The 24,119-nt window shown below is 44.4% G+C and overlaps 1 protein-coding gene across 3 annotated transcripts in view; it reads left to right on the forward strand.

Moving 5' to 3' along the window:
- nf1a (neurofibromin 1a) overlaps window positions 1-24,119 on the forward strand; it is a 226,240-nt gene that overhangs the window by 33,377 nt on the left and 168,744 nt on the right. For all 3 annotated transcript variants that reach the window (XM_070543730.1, XM_070543732.1, XM_070543731.1), the window contains exons 2-3: window positions 20,288-20,431; window positions 24,035-24,118. In XM_070543730.1, the coding sequence (XP_070399831.1) occupies window positions 20,288-20,431; window positions 24,035-24,118 (228 nt within the window). The remainder of the gene's footprint in view (window positions 1-20,287; window positions 20,432-24,034; window position 24,119) is intronic.

Genomic DNA, 24,119 nt, shown 5'->3' on the forward strand with positions numbered 1-24,119 from the left:
ACATAAATTTCCTGATCTCAATTTTAAAGGCTGTCTGACTAGCCTTAGGCTCAAACTGAATACTGGTCTCTCAATGGTTCCTCAAATAAACACTGTGGTAAAATCATGCTGCTTCTGGTTGCGTCAACTAACACTTCTGAAACCATTGTTGAAGAGGAGGCACTTAGAATCAGTGATTCACGCTTTTATAACCTCCTGCCTTGACTATGCCAACGCTCTCCTAATCGGCACCCATGTCTCAGCTGTGAATCGCCTTTAGGTTTTTCAGAATGCTGCTGCCAGGTTTTTGATGTTTTAAGCAGAACTCTGCATACCAGAGGAGTGGAAAAGTCGCCTACAGCAGAAATTAGCCAAGAAGTGGCATGTTTTTTCCTTGCATGAGTGGGATGTGGGTTGTGCCAAGGGTGTTGAACACCACATACGGCTGCATGATCCCAGACCTTTCAGGGAAAGGTCACGGTGTCGCGTGCCCGTCCCATTTACCGGTTCCTTTAAAACCCAGTTCCGTTAGAACTTATGAGACGGTGCATCCATCAGGGTTCGAGGGGATGTCGGCGAGTATAATTGTACTAGACCCGGGTTTGGACCATCTAATTAGAATCTTGTCTTTTATTTTAAAGGTGAAATGACTTGCACGAATAGCCAGCCCCAGAGTACTACACTTCTTTTAAACTCGTTACCTTTTGGTTAGGATACTAGAGAGAAGTCTGGAGGCAAGCCAAGCCTCTCAGCAATTGTTTGGATTACCCGGAATTAATTGCGCCTCTAACAGCTTATGTGGGAGGTTGGTAACTATAAAATGATTTATGCTAGTTGATCAGGCTATCACAAGTTTATCAATTTATTTATTAATCCAACCTTCCAGCTGATTAGAGACTTTTTCAACCTGCAATCAGAGCCAAAATAACCTCGAATATTCTGCTTTTATCGCCCTTAAGACAACTCGTTACTCGCAAGGAGGGGGAAGTTAAAACTTCCCTTATCTTAAGGTTTCTTTATATTATTCTGTTATAAACTGTAAAGTAAGTCCCGATAATTCAGAGACCGATCATCGATATGCTTACCTCTGTGCAATTTATGGCCAGGGCCCCAAACGTGAAGCTTTAGAGAAAACCTGAAAGAATCAGGATTATGTTTCTTTTTCAAAAAAGGTTTATTACAAAATCAAAAATACAAAAATGGGTAAATAAAAAACAACTGCTATCCCCCAAGGAGGAATTAGTTCAAAATGATTAAATAAGAGTTAGTTTACACCAGCTCTTGTCTTCTCAGAATCTCCCCAAAAACTCTCCCAAGTCTTCTCCAAGAGTCCCTCTCTCTGTCATCCCCCATCCAGGTTTGGACGGGGGATGACCCCTCCCCATCTGCTCTGCCTCTCTGTCCTCTGCCCCAACTGCTGTCGAATCTCCGAATCTCTTCCCGATCTGAGCTGCATCCTTTTATATCATTCCTGAGACTGCTCTAAACAATGTAAGAGTCACAAGTTATTCTCTCCTGACAGTTTAGGTCAAGGGGTCATTTACCAAATACACTTTTTTAGCTCTACATAAGACATTTGGTATCATTTTCACTACATGCAGTATTCACATGAGGGCACAAAAGTTACATGCTGCACTCCTGGAATGAGAGCACAGGTCATAAATCTTCATGTTGGTAGCAAATTGTAGATCTTCTTTCAGCATTCCTGAGAACTTCTGGGTCCAGATGGACTGTCCTCACTCCATTCCAGTCCTTCTTTTCCCGCCAGAGGTGGAGTTAGGGGCGGGCCCATGGGTGGACCCATGGGTGGATCCACAGAAGCCAGCCTGTCTTTTGACCCTTTGCCTAGTTCTGTCCTCACCAGCAAGTCCTGAACTATTATCCTCTTGACCCTTGTGTGACCCTTGTCTCTGACCATTGTTTCTAAGCCTTGACCGGTTGCTCGGACTTGCAACAACGGAGGTTGGCTCCGGCAGACATAGAGGATGTGCAGCGACACATACAACAGCTACTGGCCGCTGGCATCATCACAGAGTCTCGCAGCTCATACGCTTCTCCAATCGTAGTGGTCCGCAAAAAGAATGGGATGATAAGAATATCGAACACTTAACAGTCGCACCACCCCTTACCAGTACACGATGCCACGCATTGATGATGCCTTGGATTCTCTATCAGGCAGCAAATGGTTCTCTGTCTTAGATTTGCGCAGTGGTTACTATCAGATAGAGGTGGCTCCGGAAGACAAAGACAAGACCGCGTTCATTTGTCTGCTCGGATTCTATCAAATGAGCGCGTGCCTCAAGGGATCACAGGAGCACCAGCCACATTTCAACGTTTAATGGAGAAAGCTGTTGGTGATATGCACTTTCTAGAAGCTCTCGTGTACCTGGACGATATCATCATTTTTGGAAAGATACTTGACGAGCATGAGCAACGTCTATTCAAGGTGTTGGACAGACTAGAGGAGGTCGGATTAAAGGTTTCTATTGACAAATGTCAGTTCTGCCAGCCCAAGGACAAATATGTAGGTCACATTGTTTCTGCTCAAGGAATAGCCACTGATCCGAAAAAAGTGGAGGTAGTCAAACATTGGAAAGAACCCACTCACCTGAAGCATTTGAAGTCATTCCTCGGATTTTGCAGTTACTACCGGAGGTCATTGCAAATTACTCTGCCATTGTCCGTCCTCTCTCTGAACTCACCAGGGGTTATGCCCCCACTTGGCAGGATCCCAAGAAAAAACACAGTGTTGACCCAAACAAAGTTTATTTCAAGCCATCAGAGCCTTTTGGGAATCGGTGGACTAGGGTCTGCCAGAGTGCTTTTGAACGTATCCGTAAATGTTTAATCGAAGCCCCAGTGTTAGCCTTCGCAGACCCCACAAAGACATACATTTTACTTGTGGATGCCAGTATGGATGGTCTAGGCGTTGTCTTGAACCAGGAATATCCTGAGGGCCTCAAACCAGTAGCTTTTGCCAGCCGAAAACTTAAAGACTCCGAATGTAATTACCGTAAATCCTCTAATACAGGCAGGTATTCAATTAAAGGCCGGGTCTCCAATTTTGGCCGGTGTCGGAATCGGCAGAGGTGAATAATGGCCGGTCTCTTATTGTGGCCGGGTGGAATGTGATAACAAGCAAGTATGAGCGTCTCAGCGGCAGCATTACAGTCCCCAAATCAACCAGCAGGAGGCAGTAGAGGTTCACACAGCCCTTTATTAGGCTTTTTCTTCAACACTTTGTAACGCTACAGACACGATCCTCTATCACGCTCCTACCACACAGAGTCACGGTGTCAGTTAACCATGCTAATTCAACCCACTCCACAGAACACACATCACCTTCCCTGTGGCTTACATAACACTCACACAACACGCAAATCAACACATAGGAACTAGCAGAACGATAGGAAACACATATAACCCAATACCCAGAATGCACCTGGCTTACAACCCCAGCCAGGTCATTACACTATCAAGTTCAAAGAGAACGTGCTGATTATGCTGCAGAACACTCTGGGGAGCAGCAGTAGGGGGTGTATGAACTAGTCAACTTCACTATAGTCACTTTTTATGCCTGTCGTCGACTAGTCGCTGTCACGTGATAATGACCGGCAAGATGCAGTCCTCAGAAAAGACAGCAGCCTGCTGTCAGCAGGTGACAAGCTCCTGCGCGGGGGGGGGGGGGGGGGGGGGACGCGCTGTGCCAGACCGTAGGTACTGACACGCGATCGTTCATGTCGGTTCATTTCCTTTAATGTTTTCTGTCTTTTATTTGCGCCTGATGCGTTTCGCTGCATGCTGTGGAGCGGGGCGCTGCGCGCATCACCTTGTCCTCCGACACACTGATCACTGATACGGCTGCCAAGCAGCGAGCACTCTGCTGTTTTAGCGGTCGGTAGATCTGCCTCCTGAGCACGGCCACAGTAACAATCAGGTGTCGCCACCTCAAAAACTAATTTAACACGCAATCGTTCATGTCAGTTCATTTCCTTTAATGTTTTCTGTCTTTTATTTGCGCCTGATGCGTTTCGCTGCTGTGGAGCGGGGCGCTGCGCGCATCACCTTGTCCTCCGACGCACTGATCACTGATACGGCTGCCAAGCAGCGAGTACTCCGCTGTTTTTGCGGTCGGTATCTCTTTTAGAACTGCAGTTGAAAGGTAACTCATAAGGTGAATATATATGAACCCAGGTTCTCTTTAGGAATGAGAGGAGATGCAGGAAGATAATAAACAGAGGCAGGACAGAAAAATAGTCAAATATAAACAAGTTAGTTTTTGTAACTGGTGGTTGCAACAAACATACACCATTGAAGGTAATCAGAAGTGAGGAACAGAAAATGAAATAATTATTTTAATGTTTAAAGCAGCAGGAACTCCGAGAGGCTGCAGGCGCATCAGTGAGTTTGCGGCCGCTGTGCAGGGGGAGGGGGGAGGGGGCTGAAGCAGGGGGAGGGGGGAGGGGGCTGAAGCAGAAACTACTGTTGTTAAAGAAATGTGTTTAACTTTGAAAATGTGGGCACAATATTAATTGTCAAAAACTCCAGCGAACCATTAGTTCATTTAGCTCAAATAGAAATAGAGGCCTGCCTCTAATACTGGCCCTCCTTCCAATAAAGGCCTGGAGCTTGATGAGCTTGAGTCAAATACAGGCCCGGGCCTGTATTAGAGGATTTACGGTATCCAGTTCATCAACTGGAATTTTTGGCATTGAAATGGGCTGTCATCGACAAGTTCCCTGACTATTTGTATGGAACTAAATTCATAGTCTGGACCGACAATAACCCATTAACCTATGTGTTGACCTCAGCCAAGCTCAGTGCAGTCGGACATTGTTGGCTTGCCGCCCTCGCCACCTATGATTTTACAATTCAATACCGACCTGGCAAACACAATATTGATGCGGATTTGTTGTCCCGACAGTACTCGGAAGAGAAGACCAAGGAGTGGACTAGTTTTCCACCGGCTGGCATTAAAGCCCTCTGCAAACAAGCATGCGTCGGTGAAGAGGTCATTGGGCCTGATAGATTTGTGGACCATTTGGGAGCTCCTGCCACCGTGATACCTGAAGCTTATGTGTTCCCAGTTAACCTTAGCATGACAACTCTTGACCAGTTAAGTCCAAAAGATATTCAAGCAGCACAAGATAGGGACCAAACAATAGGCCCCATCAAGAAAGCGATTGAGACAGGAAAAGAGTTTACCCACTGCAAGAATGACTCGCCTGAGACTGTGTTGCTCCTACGAGAAAGTCGCAAACTGGAGTTACTGGATGGACTACTTTACAAGATAAAGGAGAGGATGTGTGGGAAACAAGTCAACCAACTTGTCCTACCTGCAAGATACCACCCAATGGTGTTAAGGTCCCTACACGACGAGTGCGGACACATGGGAGTGTAACGCACTACCGAACTGATCAAAGACCGATTTTATTGGCCGCGAATGACGGCTGAGGTCGAGCAGTACATTAAAACCTGTGGAAGGTGTATTTCCAGGAAAACACTCCCTCAGCGTGCCTCGCCCTTGAATCAGATAACAAGTAATGGCCCTTTATAATTAGTGTGCATTGACTTTTTGCAGATAGAGCCAGACTCCAAGGGTGTTGCCAACGTGTTGGTAGTGACGGACCATTTCGCGCGGTATGCACAAGAGTTTGTTACAAAAGATCAACGAGCTATTACCATTGCCAGAGTATTGTGGGAGACATTTTTCGTGCATTATGGACTACCTGCCAGGATCCATTCAGACCAGGGTCGAGATTTTGAAAGTTTTCTGATAAAAGAACTTTTGACTATGCTTGTAGTGTGGAAGTCAAGAACCTCCCCCACCACCCTCAGGGAGACACTCAACCAGAAAGATTCAATCAGACACTTTTAGCAATGCTCGGTACTCTGGAAACTGTGAAGAAGCAATGTTGGAGTCAGCATATTTCTTACCTGGTACATGCATATAATTGCACAAAGAACAGCTCCACGGGCTACTCCCCCTATCGTCTTATTTTTGGCTGGGAAGCAAGATTACCCATTGACATCTGCTTTGGAATCTCACCAAATGGCGACAGTGAGACTTCCTACCAACAGTATGTTGACAAGATGAAGAAAGAGTTGCAAAAAGCCTACCAGTTGACAACTGATGCTGCCACTAAAAGCCACCTGAAAAACAAAGCCCGATATGACCGCCGTTTGAGACATTTTCCTATGGAAAAAGGAGACAGAGTTCTCATTCGAAATCTCGGTTTGAAAGCTCAACATAAACTCCAAGATTGATGGAAGTCGATACCCTATGTTGTTGTTGAGAAGTTGCCTAATCTGCCTGTTTATAAGGTCAGACCAGAGCGTTCTACCGGTGTGTTGAAAACACTACATCGAGATCTCCAGCTACACATCGGGTACATGGTCAGGATGTCTAATCAGCCAACTGATTCAAACTCTGTTTTAAAAGCTGTAACAAGGACCAAGCACACCCGGAAATGTCAACCATACAAATCTGAAGAAAGTGACGCTGAATCATCAGGTCCAGAGTTTGTCGGAGTCTACCATCCTCCACAGAGGGATATGGATGAGGTGCAGATACAAATGGACTGGAATCCCTGTGAAGAGAGTGAAGGCGGTCAGATTTCTGATGAGAGTATACACCCTAGCGAGGATGAAAAATTGGAAGAGGAAAGCTGTGATGTTTTGAAAAATCAAATCCTTACTGAAACAGAGGATGAGGAGTTGTTTGAACATGTTGCACCTCCCCCGGCATGCTCGGACGGTCAATTGATAAATACTGAATCGGGTGAAGAGGATTCGCCCAATTCGGATGAAGGAGCAAGCTCAAGTCACTTAAATGGAGAGGGTTATAAAAGACGTTTAAGAAGCCCTGGAAGTGCAATGGAACGGTCTTCTACAGTTCAGAAATCCCAGACAAATCGAAAGTTACCTACGAGGCTTACTTATGAGAAACTCGGTCACCCATCTTGTGAACCAGTTACAATCATGCATCATGACATGGTCATCCAACTGAAGTTAAACCCTCCAGATCAAAATGGCAGACGAAACGAAAGAAAGTCCAAAACGTCAAACCATTACGTGACGGAGGAGGAAAAGAGTCGACCTTTCAAGGTGAAGAGGGACAAGAGGTGTGATGGGGACATCTACACATTCAGAAGAGTGAGGGTGTAGTGGTGTAGCTCTGTAAAAATCAAAATCAAATAAAAACTTTATTCTGGTACAGAGCCTAAAAGATAATCACTTAGTTTATAATGTTTAATGTTAAAAAAAAAGAGCTGTTGTGTGTAACCTGACTTGTTTACGGTCATTTGTCAATCACTCAATCTCTGTATTTCCAGTGGTTGTATTTGTACTCACGAGCCAATCAGAGCCCTGTTTCTTTGGTAAGGGGCGGGACTAAGAACGGCAGTTAGTGTGGGAGTAGTGAGCCAGACTTGAAGAGTAAGACGGACGTTATCGAGAGCTGACGGAGGACGCGTTGAGTGTGGGAAACGTTGAGGTTTGTTCAAGAAGGTCGACTAATAGTGGTCCTGATATAAGCTTCAGTTGTGACCTGCAAGAGGTGAATATGATTGTAAATGCCTGAAATATGCTATGACTAACTGTTGTAGTTAAAAGATGGGATGTGCTATGTGGTTAGCGACCTGCTAACTAGTGGTAACATTCAGAGTAAATGTGCCTGCCTATCGTAGCCTTTGCATGGTGTAATTCTACATTTACGGCAAAGCTAATGCTAATTCATCAAGAGATAGTGTTTGATAAGCTGGCCAAATTTGAATAATATGCTCTACGAGGAGACGGAGGTTGGAGAACAGAGAGAGAGAGATGGTTTACCAGCCAACAGCCCTGCTGCGTGTTCCATGCCTGTTCTCTGCTGTGGAGGTCCTGCGGTTGACATTCCATCTGTGATCACTGGTTGCCTTTACCCTAAGTGGAACAGCCCATCCAAAATTCCCTTTCCCCATGCTGCCATAACCCTGGACTTTGTGAGTACAGTCACCTTTAATGCACGTGCTTTTGTTTTTATGCTCAGTTCCTGAGTGAAGCGGCCATTACAGTTTTAGGCCCCACCGCACTCAATTTCCAACAAACAGGCCTGCAACGGAGGGAGGTTTAGGTTAGGAGGTGTTGTGTGTGTGTGGGTGAAAGAGTGTGTGTGGGCCCACGAGGATAGTGTGAGTTCAAAATTTATTTAAATAGAAACATTTGGTATGGAAATGAAACGACAAGTTTTGGGTGTAAAACCTCATGAAAGTGTTTAATTTAGGCAAATTCTCTATTCACACAAAAGCACTGAACTGGATGTCATTTGGTGTAATTTTGTTTTGAGATCCCCTTAAATTTTATTTCCTGTTTATAAATAAATATTTGAAAAACTTTAGAATATTCAATACAGTTGTGGTGGTCCTTGTTAAAATACAGTAGGTCATATTACGGGGTAAACAACATTGGTAGCATAAAGTGTGATACAAAGCTGTAACTCCTTATCACGAGCCCAGACCCAGGCCCAGATCATTTGATATTGTTCTCGTATGGTTAATAACCGAAACAAGGGTTACAAATATATTTTAGGTTTTGTCTCAAAAGACGTGTTCGTCTCACCAGATCGAAGTGATCAAACCAGACACAAAAGGAGGGTATTAGGGAGAGCTAGGAGTCTGAGACTGTAAATGGCTTTAGGGTGGGTTTGCTGGGGTACCTCATCCACACAGACCGTGTGTGGATTGCACACATTGAACACAGGATCAGACTGAACCTGGACAGTGATGAACCATAAATGTAGCTTTAATATTTGCACGCACCCCAACAGGTCCCTGAGGTCCAGTGACCAAAGCCTACTGGCTGTGCACCATTACCAGGCTGGTCCTACCAGGCTAAAGACCAAAGGTGACAGATCATTTGCTGCTGTGACCCCCAGACTCTGGAACTCTCTCCCCGTGAGATCAGTAGACTAAGTGGTCTCCTTTAAAAAGCAGCTGAAAACTCACCAGTTCAGGCTGGTTTTTGTTTGACCTTTGTCACCACCCTTTCCTTATTCTGCTATTCCCGGCATCCATTGATTTCCCTCTTTCCTCTAAAGCCGGGCGTACACTGTGCGACTTTTTCACTCGCAGCGTTCAGCTTCAGCTCAAACTGTACGACTTCCTCGCAGAGCAGATCTCACGAGTCGTGTGCTCACACTGCACGACCCAGTTCTCGCATGCGACCTGACTGCTCACACTGTACGTCTGGTAGCAGCACGTCGGCCCTAAAACTGTGCTAAAAATAGCAGTTTTTACTCAACACGTCAGACTTTTTTGTCTTGCCTGTTGTCCTTCGGGAGTGCTGCAGGAGGACACACAGGGATTTATGGGGGTTGGATGAGGAAACGAAATAAAGAAAGTGAATCTGTGTTTTGTGATCAGTTTAATTTGACATGAACACGACAAACACGCTTTCTTGACAATCTTTGAGTAAAAAAAACGTGTAGAAACAAAAACGAACAGCGTGTGTTATTAGGGAAATAGCGAGCGACCGGCCGGCGTTGATGCAGGATCGCGCGCGCATGCGCCGTGAGCGGTTCTGATGCTTTTTGGATCGTAGCTGCTCGCAGCTGCTCGCAGCGCCGCTTCAACACTGCGATACCCTCACGAGGGACGAGCGAAATATTAAACACACCAGAAGTCCCTGCGACCTCACGACTGCTGATCGGCAGCTGGTCACGTGGTGTTAATCGCCTCTCGTAACCCCCTGTACACTACACGACCGCTCGGCGCAAAACTCGCCCCGATGTCGTGGCTTCTCGCACGACTGGAAAATCGGCTCAAAAAAGTGAAAAAGTCGCACAGTGTACGCCCGGCTTTAGGTGTGTTCTTGCTGTGTCGTGGTTCTAATTCCATGCTTTCATTCTTTTTAAACACAGAAACAGTTTTGTTTACCTGTTTGTAGCTACAGTTTCGCCGACGGCTGCCGGCTTCTTCAGGCTGACGCTGATGGTGGCGCGTCACTTCCTTCTCCGTTTATCTGCGGGCAGCAGAGGACGTTGTCGCCCTCTACTGCCCGCTCTCCCCTCTCCGACGATGCAGTCCCATGCGTGGTCCAGCGTGTAAACTCCGTCGTCCCTGTTCATGGTCCCACATCCACGTCTCCTTATCTCGATTGCTTCCTTGATCCATCTTTTGTATTTTTGTTGTTCAGTGGTTATGATCCGTGTGCTGTCCCAGTCCATTATATGGTTTTCTCTTGTGCAGTGATCTGTTACGGCTGACTTCTTTATTGTACTTTCTGCTTCTTCTTTTGCTGCTCTTGTGTGTTTTCGATTTGCCTCTTTCTCGCACTCCTTTCTGTGTTCTATTGTTCGTGTGTTGAGTTGGCGTCCGGTTTCTCCTATGTATGTTTTATTGCAGAGTTTGCATGGGATTTCGTAGACGACTCCACATTTAAGTCCAGCTGGTACCTTGTCTTTTGGGTGCACTAGTCTGTTTCTAACTGTTGTGTATGGTTTTGTTGGTGTGTTTATGTTGTGTTTTTTCATTGTTGCTCTTATTTTTTCTGTTATGCCTCTGATTTATGGTAGGGTTATCACTGGTTCTGGTTCTTGTCTTTCTGGGTTTCTGGTTCTTTTTTTGGGTTGTTCTTTGCTTTCTGTTGTTGTTTGTTGTTTTCCTTTGTTTATTGCCCATGTCGGGTATCCGCAGGTCTTTAAAGCGTGTTGTATGTGTTTGTCTTCTTGTTTACGGTCTCTCTCTTCTGTTACCATGTTTGCTCGGTGATATAATGTTCTGATTACTGACATGTTGTGTATGGTGGGGTGTTCTGATGTCCATGATAGATATTGGTCTGTGTGTGTTGGTTTCCTGTATGTGTTTATGTTTAGGGTCCCGTCGGTCTGTCTGGTGATTTTCATGTCCATAAATGCTATGCTGCCTTCTGTTTCTGACTCATAAGTGAATTTTATGTTGCCCGTGTCGTCAATGTTATCAAGTGCTGTGTTAGTGTTTCTGTTTGACCTTTTGGTATGATTTCCAGTATGTCGTCTACGTAGCGTTTCCATAGTTTTATTTTGCAGTTTGGGGGGGCGGTGGCTATGGCTTTTTGTTCCAGGTCTTCCATGAAAAACTGGCACAGGGTGGCTGATAACGGGTTACCCATGGCGAAGCCTTCCAGTTGTTTGTATATTGTGTTGTCGTATGTGAAGTAAGTGGAGTTAGCTACCAGTGCTATCAGTTGTGCTATGTCATCTGCTGTGAGGTTTGTCCTTTTGTGTAAAGTCTTGTCCTGTCTGATTCTGTTAACTACTATGTCTATGGTTTTTTGGGTTGGTGTTTTTGTGAACAGGGATGTGACGTCATGTGAGATGAGTATGTCGTTATCTTCTATTGTAGTCTCCTTTAGTTCTTTTGCCAGTTCTATACTGTTTTTGCAGTGTTGGTCTGTATTTCCTAATAACGGGCTGATGATTCTGCTGATATCTTTTGCCATGTTGTATGTTGGTGTACCTATGCTGTCAACTATTGGTCTAAGTGGGGTGTTTTGTTTATGTATTTTTGGTGTTCCATATATTCTTGGTGTTATGTTTGCTGTGGGAATCCAGTGTTTGTACATTTTTTCTGTTATTTTGCCTTTTTCGTGCAGTGGCTTCAGTAATTTTTTCATGTTTTTCTTAATGTTTTCTGTTGGATCTTTTTTAAGTATTTCATATGTATTTTTGTCCTCTAGCATCTGTTTCATCTGGTGTTTATATTTTTCTCTGTCCATAACTACTGTGGTTCTTCCTTTGTCTGCCGGTAGAATAATTATCTGTTCATTTTTGGATAAAGCTGCAATGGCTGATTGTTCTTCTTTTATAATATTGCTGTGTTGAATTTGGCTGTTTTTTAATATCCCAACTACGTTATTTCTGAGTTCTGCTTTCTTTCCCTCATCCGTGATCTGTTGAAATGCTAGTTCTGTTGCTACAATAAATTCATCATATGGTATTTCTTTTGGTGTGACTGCAAAGTTTAAACCTTTCTTTAATATGCTCTCTTCTGCTTCTGTTAGTTTGTATTGTGAAATGTTACATACCCATGAGTTTGGTGTGGAGTTATCTTGTATTTCTCCCCTCTTTTTCTTGTTTATGAGTCTGTTTAACTTCTTTATGTGTCTTTCTTTTACTTTTATGAACTCTTGTTCCTGTTTTTCCATCATGTGTCCTTTAGTTAGTTCCTCCATTTGTTTATCAAGTTTGTAATTCCTTTTCAAGTCCAGGTGTCCTCTTTCCAGTTCGTCCTCCACACGCCTCCGTTTGGTTATGACGTTCCTTATCCTCTCCTTGAGCAGTGCTCTCTGTGCTCTTTCTATTATATTTTGTGCTGTCTGGGTCCGGATCGATGTTTTCAGCTGTAGGCTTGTGGGTGTGATGTTTTCGTCCCGGCATCTTAAACAGAAGCGAATGTGGTTCCTTAGACGTGCGCATTTCTGGTGTAATCGCTCCAAACGGCGGAAGTCCTTCGTTCCTTGTTGTCCGTATTTCTCTTTGAACATCTTAGGTGTGTTCTTGCTGTGTCGTGGTTCTAATTCCATGCTTTCGTTCTTTTTAAACACAGAAACTGTTTTGTTTACCTGTTTTGTAGCTACAGTTTCGCCGGCGGCTGCCGGCTTCTTCAGGCTGACGCTGATGGTGGCGCGTCACTTCCTTCTCCGTTTATCTGCGGGCAGCAGAGGACGTTGTCGCCCTCTACTGCCCGCTCGACAACGTCCTCTGCTGCCCGCAGATAAACGGAGAAGGAAGTGACGCGCCACCATCAGCGTCAGCCTGAAGAAGCCGGCAGCCGGCGGCGAAACTGTAGCTACAAAACAGGTAAACAAAACTGTTTCTGTCCCTCTTTCCTAATCATTTTTTCTCCCTCTTTCCTTACATTTTTAATCACAATTTTTATATGTTCTCATTTTAAACGTATTTTTAAATCGGTAAAACATATTTTTATGATTGTAATTATTTGTTTTTGCAAAGCACCTCCACTTTGTGATTTTTTACTTGTGAGGCACTAAATAAAAGGTTGTTTTTCTTTCTTTCTTTCTTTCTTTCAAGTTTGTTTGTTCTCTAACAAGCTGTTTTCTGTCTGTCTGATAACTGAAAAATATAGAATAAAATATCAGTGGAATATACAGTAAGTTAATGAGTACATATTAATTTATGGTTAGCAAGTCAGCTAGCTTATCTGACATCAATCAAACACATTAAATAGTCTAATGGTACACTAAATATGATAAATAGTACAATAGTAAAATTAATAAGAGATTCAAGTTATAAATAGCTAAAATCAGCCCTCTTCATTTGCATAACAAAAACAACTAACGGCTTGTTAAAACCACCTTCTTCATAAAATGAAGCGTGTAGGAATTTGGCCATGTGGTAATTAGCAGCTACACTGGGTAAAAGATTCAACAGTGACATCATATATTCAGTATTAGATTTGTAGTCGTTTTAATTACAAATTTTACACGCTAATAAATCTTAGACTTAGTCGAAACACACAATGGGGTTCGGGATGCTCTACTGAAGTTGCAAACCAAAACTGGTCAATGCCTGCCGTCGATGACCCGCCACATCCCAAACCAAGGCTTTAGTGCTCACATGTAGCCTGTGTGTTTTCCATGCTCAAATGAGCACTTTTAAAGACCTCATTCCCCGGCAGTCTGCTAAGGGCTAAATTGACCCAACACAGTCACTGCTGACTCATTAGCCTGCTGAAATTCACACCTACCTGGGGGAGCCTTTATGGAGCTAGGATTGGGACAATATTACATGCAACTTGTACCAAGTTTTGTAACTTATGGCGTTTTGCAACTGTAACTTTCCTTTGGTTGCATGTAATTCACGTTTTGTAACATGCATCTTTTGTTTTGTAGCATGTAATTCATGTTTTGCAATGCGTAATTCTCATTTTTTAAACGTAACTTTTTTTTGTAGCATGTAATTCACGTTTTGTAACACGTAATTCTCATTTTTAAAATGTAACTTTTGTTTTGTAACCCACTTTTTTCACATAATTAATGTTTTGTAACATGCCACTTTTTGTTTTGTAACACAGAATTCTCATTTTGTAACACATAACTTTAATTTTGTAATATGTAACTTTTGTTTTGCAGTATGTAATTCAGCTTTTGTAATAAGTACACTTTTGTCACAAGTACACTTGCTACGTAACTTGAAACTTTCATTTTGTAACTTTCAGAATAAATGTTTGAAATCACAACTCTGGAAACATCTGTCTACAGTTACAAAACTTAAATCTACATGCTACTAAACATTTTGTTCCCATTCTAATTGCTGGGGGGGGTTTAGACACACAGTTTAGAAGTTGATCCTCAGGGAACCCTGTCCATCCAGCAGACAGAGCACCAGCCCGATCCCCCACACAGTTATAAAGAAGTCCAGGTTCCCAGTAAGTTCATAAAAAGCGTGTTCGATCTTTAAGCAAGCTTCCACCAGGCCCTTCAGGCTCCTCTCAGCATCAGCCCAGCTCTGTCCCAGCAACTGGTTTTTCCTGGTTTTCCAGATGGCTAGTTTTGCACATGCAAATACAAAGTTAATTAACAATATTGTCCGTTTTTTTTCTGACACTGTACTTGGGCCCGAAAACAAATAAGGATAGGGTAAAATCCTCCCCCAGTGCACTGACCCACCGTTCTAAAACCCTGAACATCCCTGATAACCTAGAACATGCTACCACTAGATGTTCTAGGGTCTCTGTTTGGTTACAGAAAGGACATCCCTCCCCGGTGCTTGGATCAAAGCAGGCTCTGTATCTGTTCGTAGCTAAAGCTCCATGTATGATCCTCCACTGGAGGTCTGCCATCCTTTTTTCCACTGGAGACTTATACAAACTCCTCCATCTCCCCCCAGGGGCACGGTCCACAGCAAACACCTGAGTCCACCTCAACTCCTTGACTCCTAACAAAGAGCACCTATTGATAACTTTCACACAATATAGCTGTTTCTTCCAACAAGACTGGAAAGAGCCCAACACTGGAGTGTTCGGGTTCAGCAGTGATCCACGCTCCTGCTGCCAACCCTCACCAGCACCTTTAACCTCCAGAGATGGAAAAATGCACTCACTGTCATCATCCCATCGTTCAGATAGAGTAGAAGTCTCAACGAAGGCTCTCTGCGACACAGACACCTTCCAACAGACCGTGTGGTGAAACCAGTACAATCAGTCTGTGCCACAGAAACGAGGCGACCAGGTTATTTGCTATCAAAACCCTGCCCCTGTAGGACAGCCGGGGGACAAGCCATTTCCATTTAGACAACCGCGCCTCCACCTTCTCAAGCACCTTCTCCCATTTTTGTTTCTGAAAACTTTTACTACCCAAGTACAGACCTAGTGTTTTAATACCTCCCATTCCCCACCTCAACCCTTCTGGCAGAGGCGGGACATTACCAAGGTCCCACCCCCCCACTACACATGCCTCACTCTTGTCCCAGTTAACCTTAGCTGAGGATGCATTCTCATATAAAAGTAAATTAGATCTGAGTTCTTGTACATCCTGCTGATCATGGATAAAAACATTCACATCATCTGCATAAGCCGACACAACTAAAGGAGGACTAGAGACAGGTAAAGGTAGATGTAGACCTTTGAGCCTGTTCCTCAGCCGACACAGCAGCGGTTCAATGGCTAAAATATACATTTGTCCTGAAATGGGACAACCTGTCTTATTCCTCTTAAAACTGGTATGGGTTGACTCAGGCCCCCCGCTACCTTCACCATACAGCTGACATTCCTATACAGCATCTTAATCCCTTCCAGAAAGGATCCCCCAAAACCAAAAGCCTGTAGTGTAGAGAATAGGAACTCATGATCAACCCTATCAAATTCCTTTTCCTGATCAATAGAGATGATACCTGCGTTTACACGATAACGTTTACAAACATCAAACACGTCTCTCATTAAAAATAAATTGTCCATTAATGACTTTCCTGGTATACAAAAGGACTGATCGTCTGGGATTAGACCTCTGATGAATCCCCGAAGTCTGTTAGATAGGAACTTAGAAAAAATCTTATAGTCTGAACACAAGGAAACTGATCTCCAGTTTTTTAGTTGGGTTAAGTCCCCTTTTTTCGACAGCAGGGACAGAACGCCCCGCCTACACGATGCAGGAAGTGCTCCTGTCTGAAGTGAGTCTTTAAAAACATCCAACAGGTCCTGTCCTATACTGCTCCAGAAAAACTTGTAGAAGTCAGCAAGTAAGCCGTCCATCCCCGGAGATTTTCCTGCAGCCATCTGGGAGACTGCCGTTGTAAGCTCCTCCATGGTTATGTCTGTATTTAAGATTTCATGGTCTGCTGTGGTCAAGGAAGGAAGCTACTGCAGCAGCTCTCTAGCACAGTTCACATCGCATGGGGCGGCTTTAAACAGGCTGGTATAGAATTCTACTGCATGTTACCTCATCTCCACTGGGTCTGTGGATCAATGTCCATCTGGTTTGAAGTCTTTTCCAGGTTAAAAAAGAAGGATGTTGGAGCATCCATGTCCTGTATTGTGGTGAGACGAGCCCGGATCAAGGCCCCTTTGGCCCTCTCTTGCAGGAAATGCCCAAGCTGTTGTCTTTTTTGGTCTAAGGTGTGCTGTTGTTGAGTAGTAGAGAGAGTCTCTAGCGCCCTGATATCCTTCTCTAGATCTGCTATAGTCTTTTTTATTTGGTTTGTAGATCCCCGTGTGCAATGTTGACAGAAAACTCTAATTTGTGCCTTCCCTTGTTCCCACCATTCACTGACGGTCTTAAAATCATTCTCTTTAACCCGCCAAGCCTCCCAGAACAGCTTAAAATTGTAGCAAAAGGTAAAATTGTGTAATAACTTTACATTAAAGTGCCAGTAGGATTTTGTTGTCCCAACAAAATGAAGCATCAGTTCAGTTATAATCAAATGATGGTCTGTGAAAATAGCTGGGACTATTTGACAGTCCATCACTCTAGAGCGAAAAGTACCAGAGACATAAAATCTGTCTAATCTAGCAGTACTAACTCTTCCACCTGACCTTTTGTCCCATGTGTATTCTCTGCTTGATGGATTCTTTAATCTCCACACGTCCAATAAGTCGGTTTTTGTTAGGATTTTTGACAAAAGGGTAGAAGATGTAAGATGTGGTTCCTCCCCAGATCTATCTAAAGTAAAATCAGTACAACAGTTCCAGTCTCCACTCCAAATGGTACATTCGTCAGCATTAATGTTATTCAACTCCTCCCCAAGTATGCTAAACACCTCTCCCCTCTCTGATCCCTGGTTGGGTGCATAAACACTAATGAGGTTTATCATAAAGCCTTCTAGTGTGGCTTTGACCCATAGGACCCTACCCTGCACTACAGTTGTTACTGATATAATATTTATCATCAATTTAGGGGAAATTAAAATGGCTACACCTGCACGTGTGTTTGTGCCATGATTTAGGAAACATTGACCTTTCCACCCCAGCCTCCAGTCTAATTCGTTTTTAGCATCACTGTGTGTTTCTTGTAGGAAAATAACATCCAACTTTTTATCTCTAAAGACTTCCTTAATCAAGGCTCTTTTCTGTGGATCCCTCCCCCCATTTATGTTCAAGGAGGCAACTCTCATGCCTTTCATACACAAGAAAGATGAGAGAATACAGTAGCCCAGATCACCAGCAGAAAAAGAGGCACCCAGTGATTCCTATTCAAGAGTCCTATTTTATAATCTTCCCTTTCTTCCCCACTTTAGTCCACCCTAAACTTTTTTTAAGCTCAAAACATGTTTCTTTAAACGGTAACGTTTCTTTTCATCTAACCGATCCAGGCCCACCTCTTTCTGCAGTGTGGCGGCCGACCTGATAAACTTTACAGCATCAGGAAAATATTGCTGTAAGTCCATACATTTCATCCAGAAACTCACTGATCTCCTCCAGAGAGTACAAGCTCTCCTCCAGCAACTCACTGTCTGCTACCAAAACATTGTCTGAGTCCGAATCACACTCATTAACAGAATCGCCATGGCAACCAACAGCAGGCAACCCCACTCCCTCCGCTTCGCTGTTTGGTTCCACCTGCCTCTGCTCAGGAACCTGTGCATCCTGACAGTCTAGTGGGCCATTCCCATCTGTACCGGGTCGGCCCGGGCCGGGTAGCCCCAGTCGGCCCCAGCCTGGCCCGGTTGATTCCACACATCCTTGTCTTCAGCCCATGTGGGCTGATTCTACCCACCAATCAGAGGCTTGCTTAATGGAAGGTGTGAATTTGCTGTCAGCAGTGGGTGTGTTGGCCCTGGTCGGCCTGAAGCAGACCCCCTCGAGAAGAGGGCTGAGAATGAGCCTTGCTTGGCCCGGAACAATACCAGGCCACCCAGATATGTAAACAACCTACGCTACCCGGCCCGGGCCGACCCGGTACAGATGGGAATGGCCCATAGCTGTCCTCTGCTAGTTAAGAACTGTACTCCTGCTTTTTGGTCTGCTTCTACCTGATCCTCTAGTCCTTCCTCTGGTGAACGCACCCCTAAAGAGGCAGACACGTCACCAGTCGTCTCTAGGCCTCCATGTTCCGCCTGTACTGGCTGCTGCTCCACTGTGTCAGAGCCAGTACCGGCTTTCGTTCCGTCCAGAACTGAAAAACTGTCTGCCACTGTTTCTGTCCCTGCTGCACCCTCCCTCCCTCCCTGCGAGCCACCGGGCCCGGTGTCACTCACCGTGACACCGGGCCCGATCCCCGCCTGAAGAGAGGGGACCGCGGGTTCTGCCTCAGTCTCCGCTCCTGGTCCTGCTGCATTTTGTCGGTGGGGACAAGCTACACGCTTGTGACCCACATCTCCACACTCACAACATTTCATCACACCAGCTCTAGCATACACCATGTAATACCCTTCCTCATGCTTCACTCTGAATGAGACGTCCAGCATTTGTGATGGAGAGTCTAAGTACATGAACACCTGCCTCCGCAAGGACTGGACATGTCTCAGTTTGTCGTTTTTACACCCCAGGCTCACCGTACGGAATCCACTCGCCATTCTCCCAAAACGCCTGAGCTCCCGCTCCAGAGCAGAGTCAGGAACAAAGGGAGGAACTCCTGACACGGTGATGCGGGTAGACGGTAGCGCTAACGGAGAAAACTGTAAAAACTCACCACTTACATGAATCCCGTTCTGCACAAGCTGACCCACCTGCTCCTGACTTTCGAGAAACACCACGAGCCCTTTGTTCATACGCGAGGCAAACAGAATGTTTCCATGTCCCACCTGGTCTCCAACCGCTAACAACACCTGTTCCACCGGAGTGGAGGGCGGAGGCTCGGCTCTTGCCCCGTGTCTCAAAGACAGGGATGGCGTTGCGCAAGACGCCATCCCGGCACGGAAGCACCGCAACAAAACCACACACAACCTCCAAACACCAAAGGAAGCAGAAAAATTTGAAAAAAAGTTATCTGAAGAACTTTTCCACCTCCACAAAACAAGCTTTATCCACCACTGTCACTGCCCTCCACCACCACACCATGACACTCTCTCTCTCTCTCTCTCTCTCTCTGTCTCTGTCTCTCTCTCTCTCTCTCTCTCTGTCTCTCTCTGTCTCTCTCTCTCTCTCTCTCTCTCTCTCTCTCTCTCTCTCTCTCTCTGTCTCTCTCTGTCTCTCTCTCTCTCTCTCTCTGTCTCTCTCTCTCTCTCTCTCTCTCTGTCTCTCTCTCTCTCTCTCTCTCTCTCTCTCTCTCTCTCTCTCTCTCTGTCTCTCTCTCTCTCTCTGTCTCTCTCTCTCTCTCTCTCTCTCTCTCTCTGTCTGTCTGTCTCTCTCTCTCTCTCTCTGTCTCTCTCTCTCTCTCTCTCTCTCTCTGTCTCTCTCTCTCTCTCCGTCTCTCTCTCTCTCTCTCTCTCTCTGTCTCTCTCTCTCTCTCTCTCTCTGTCTCTCTCTGTCTCTCTCTCTCTCTCTCTCTCTCTCTCTCTCTCTCTCTCTGTCTCTCTCTGTCTCTCTCTCTCTCTCTCTCTGTCTCTCTCTCTCTCTCTCTCTCTCTGTCTCTCTCTCTCTCTCTCTCTCTCTCTCTCTCTCTCTCTGTCTCTCTCTCTCTCTCTCTCTCTCTCTGTCTCTCTCTCTCTCTCTCTCTCTCTCTCTCTCTCTCTCTCTCTCTCTCTGTCTGTCTGTCTGTCTGTCTGTCTCTCTCTCTCTCTCTCTCTCTCTCTCTCTCTCTCTCTCTCTCTCTCTCTCTCTCTCTCTGTCTGTCTGTCTCTGTCTGACCAAAACCTGACCTTGCCCAACCAGGCCGACACTACCAAGACTGGGCTAGATGTGAAAACGGCTAATGTTGTTTTGACAGATTCTGTGTACTTTCTTGTCTTTTCTTTCAGCTTCCCATAAAAGTTGGACATCAGAACACCCACAGTAAAGTTAGTGTGGAACACAATAAGGAATGTTTGATCAACATCTCCAAGTACAAGTTTTCTCATGTCATCAGTGGCCTCACCACCATCCTGAAAAATGTCAACAACATGGTGAGTCTGAACTGGAGCAAATGGTCCTCAGACTTCAGCTCTGTTGTTTATTAGTGATTTTGATGTTTTTTTTTCTTAAAGGGGTGAATGAAGTTAATTATTAGGGATACTCTGATCAGAAGTTTTGCCCGCTGATCACCTAGGGTTGGCTGATGTGCATCAAAACGTTGATCTCCATATTTCTTTGCTGAATTCCGATATTAGAAATATGTGTCTGAATACTTTTCTTCATGTAAAGTATTTATAAAGAAGCAGTCTGAATAGTTAGCTTCATTTCTCAAATGTCACACAGGCACTTTTAGTTTTAAAGTACTTATAGTTTGTTTAAAATCATTTAAATTCAATCTAGGGATGGACCATATATCATTCACAATGTTATCAGTAATTATTTCACATCGTGATAAGCTAATTTCAAGAAGTAAATAAATCCGCTAAGCAGAGGAATATCCTGGGTTTGTGCAGTGCAAATATGGCTGGAATCTCACAGTATTCACACGTAACTTCAAGTAGGGAAAAAACAAAAGATAGTTTCTAAGATACAGTGGGGCAAAAAAGTATTTAGTCAGCCACCGATTGTGCAAGTTCTCCCACTTAAAATGATGACAGAGGTCAGTAATTTACATCATAGGTACACTTCAACTGTGAGAGACAGAATGTGAAAAAAAATCCATGAATTCACATGGCAGGATTTTTAAAGAGTTTATTTGTAAATCATGGTGGAAAATAAGTATTTGGTCACTTCAAACAAGGAAAATCTCTGGCTCTCACAGACCTGTAACGTCTTCTTTAAGAAGCTTTTCTGTCCTCCACTCGTTACCTGTACTAATGGCACCTGTTTGAACTCATTATCTGTATAAAAGACACCTGTCCACAGCCTCAAACAGTCAGACTCCAAACTCCACTATGGCCAAGACCAAAGAGCTTTGGAAGGACACCAGGAAAAGAATTGTAGACCTGCACCAGACTGGGAAGAGTGAATCTACAATAGACAAGCAGCTTGGTGTGAAAAAATCAACTGTGGAAATGGAAGACATACAAGACCACTGATAACCTCCCTCGATCTGGGGCTCCACGCAAGATCTCCTCCCGTGGGGTCAAAATGATCATGAGAACGCTGAGCAAGAATCCCAGAACCACACGGGGGGACCTGGTGAATGACCTGCAGAGAGCTGGGACCACAGTAACAAAGGTCACCATCAGTAACACACTACAACGGCAGGGAATCAAATCCTGCAGTGCCAGACGTGTTCCGCTGCTGAAGCCAGTGCATGTCCAGGCCCGTCTGAAGTTTGCCAGAGAGCACATGGATGATACAGCAGAGGATTGGGAGAAAGTCATGTGGTCAGATGAAACCAAAGTAGAACTTTTTGGTATAAACTCAACTCGTCGTGTTTGGAGGAAGAAGAATACTGAGTTGCATCCCAAGAACACCATACCTACTGTGAAGCATGGGGGTGGGAACATCATGCTTGGGGTCTGTTTTTCTGCTAAGGGCACAGGACGACTGATCCGTGTTAAGGACAGAATGAATGGGGCCATGTATCGTGAGATTCTGAGCCAAAACCTCCTTCCATCAGTGAGAGCTTTGAAGATGAAACGTGGCTGGGTCTTCCAACACGACAATGATCCCAAACACACCACCCGGGCAACAAAGGAGTGGCTCCGTAAGAAGCATCTGAAAGTCCTGGAGTGGCCTAGCCAGTCTCCAGACCTCAACCCCATAGAAAATCTGTGGAGGGAGTTGAAAGTCCGTGTTGCTCGGCAACAGACCCAAAACATCACTGCTCTCGAGAAGATCTGCATGGAGGAATGGGCCAAAATACCAGCTGCTGTGTGTGCAAACCTGGTAAAGACCTATAGTAATCGTTTGACCTCTGTTATTGCCAACAAAGGTTATGTTACAAAGTATTGAGTTGAATTTCTGTTATTGACCAAATACTTATTTTCCACCCTGATTTACAAATAAATTCTTTAAAAATCCTGCCATGTGAATTCATGGATTTTTTTTCACATTCTGTCTCTCACAGTTGAAGTGTACCTATGGTGTAAATTACTGACCTCTGTCATCATTTTAAGTGGGAGAACTTGCACGATCGGTGGCTGACTATACTTTTTTGCCCCACTGTATTATGGCTGGTAGAGGCCCTGAGCTGTTATCTGGTTATGTGAGCATGAGCAACCATCTCTCCACACTAACAGGAGAAAAGAAATAATTAGTCTTGCTCGAAAAGGCTAGCTAAAACACCAAAATCGAAAAACCACAAAGCTAAATGCAAAGTTTAGGGCGGTATAGGGCTGGACTATGTAGAAAATAAGCTACGTCGGTCGATAAAAAAATGTTCAAATTTCAATTTCAGATTTCAATAATTATTGAAAAATACAAGAAAATGTACCAAATATATTACAAGTGCATCCCTGGTCATTATTTAATGACAAAATAAAATGATTTACCAGCCCTGGTTTTATAAGATTCTTTACCAATTTAGCGAACAGGTTTTGTTGGTTTGTTTGTCAGACTTGTGAACTGGTGAACCACTCTTAACTGTTTTTCGGACAATTTCCTCCTCTGGCCTTGCTGCGACACTGCTGTCTGTTAGGGTGGGGGTGGGGTGGGGGGGTCTTGGTGACGGAGTGTGCCTGGGTCTGTGTTTTTGATTGGTTGGTTGGGAGTAAGTAATGACTAGTATTGAGCTACCTGATAGGCGATAATGAAAAAATAAAGGAAACTTATTATTGAAGTTTTTATTGACCCATTTTTCCCGATCGCCCCTCACGTCTATCGATAGAGGTGTATCGTTATTGAGTTATTGGCCAGCCCATGAGCAGAACCAAAACCCAGCGGTTCATCTAGAAAACAACGTTTCTGTAACTTTTGTCAGCACACGCTCGACCAGATGCGTAAGACATTTCAGGGAGCTTTCTCCACATAGTTTTTTCGTTGCTTGTGTTGCTGGATGCCAACTTTACATCACTCTTAGAGCACCACACAGCAGACATGTTCATGATTTGCACCTGCACTGTGCAAAATAAAGAGGGAGGGAGACACTACTCTGAACACAGGCTGCAAGCTTGTATAATGATAACTGAAAGGAATATATCGCATACTTCTCACGGAAATCGGCTGATAATGATTGTGGTGATTGATCGGAGCATCGCCACATATTATACACCTCAGCCTTTTGTTTAAAAGACTGTTTCTCTTGTTGCTGCTCAAGCTGAACAAAAAAGGACAAATTCAGACTCCGCTTTGTGAAAACTGGTGTGTTTAGTGGATCTTGGTTACCGTCCCACTGCTGCCTTCTACCTTCTGTCTTTTTCTCAAACATGGAAGCTGAAGTCAGAAAGGTTTTTGTTGTCATTTCATCCATCTGACGCCGTTCCTCCTGGACGAGTGTTCTACATATAAGACAGAACAGATGATTTCAGAGACCGACATGATCAACAAGACTAGTGCAACTTCTGAGTTGTTAAATATCAGTAAAGTGGTTCAAATCTGCCCTTTTTAGAAACGAAACTGGATGTGGGAGTCTATTTACGTCTGAAAAGGTCTAGGCCCACACCAGAGTGGCTCATTTTCAACAGTAATTGTGACTTTCCTCACAGCGGATATTCGGAGAAGCTTCTGAGAAGAATCTTTACCTTTCTCAGCTCATCATCCTGGACACGCTGGACAAGTGCTTGGCTGGCG

The sequence above is a fragment of the Nothobranchius furzeri genome, chromosome 13 (assembly GCF_043380555.1).
Source record: "Nothobranchius furzeri strain GRZ-AD chromosome 13, NfurGRZ-RIMD1, whole genome shotgun sequence".
Classification (NCBI taxonomy): Eukaryota; Metazoa; Chordata; class Actinopteri; order Cyprinodontiformes; family Nothobranchiidae; genus Nothobranchius; species Nothobranchius furzeri.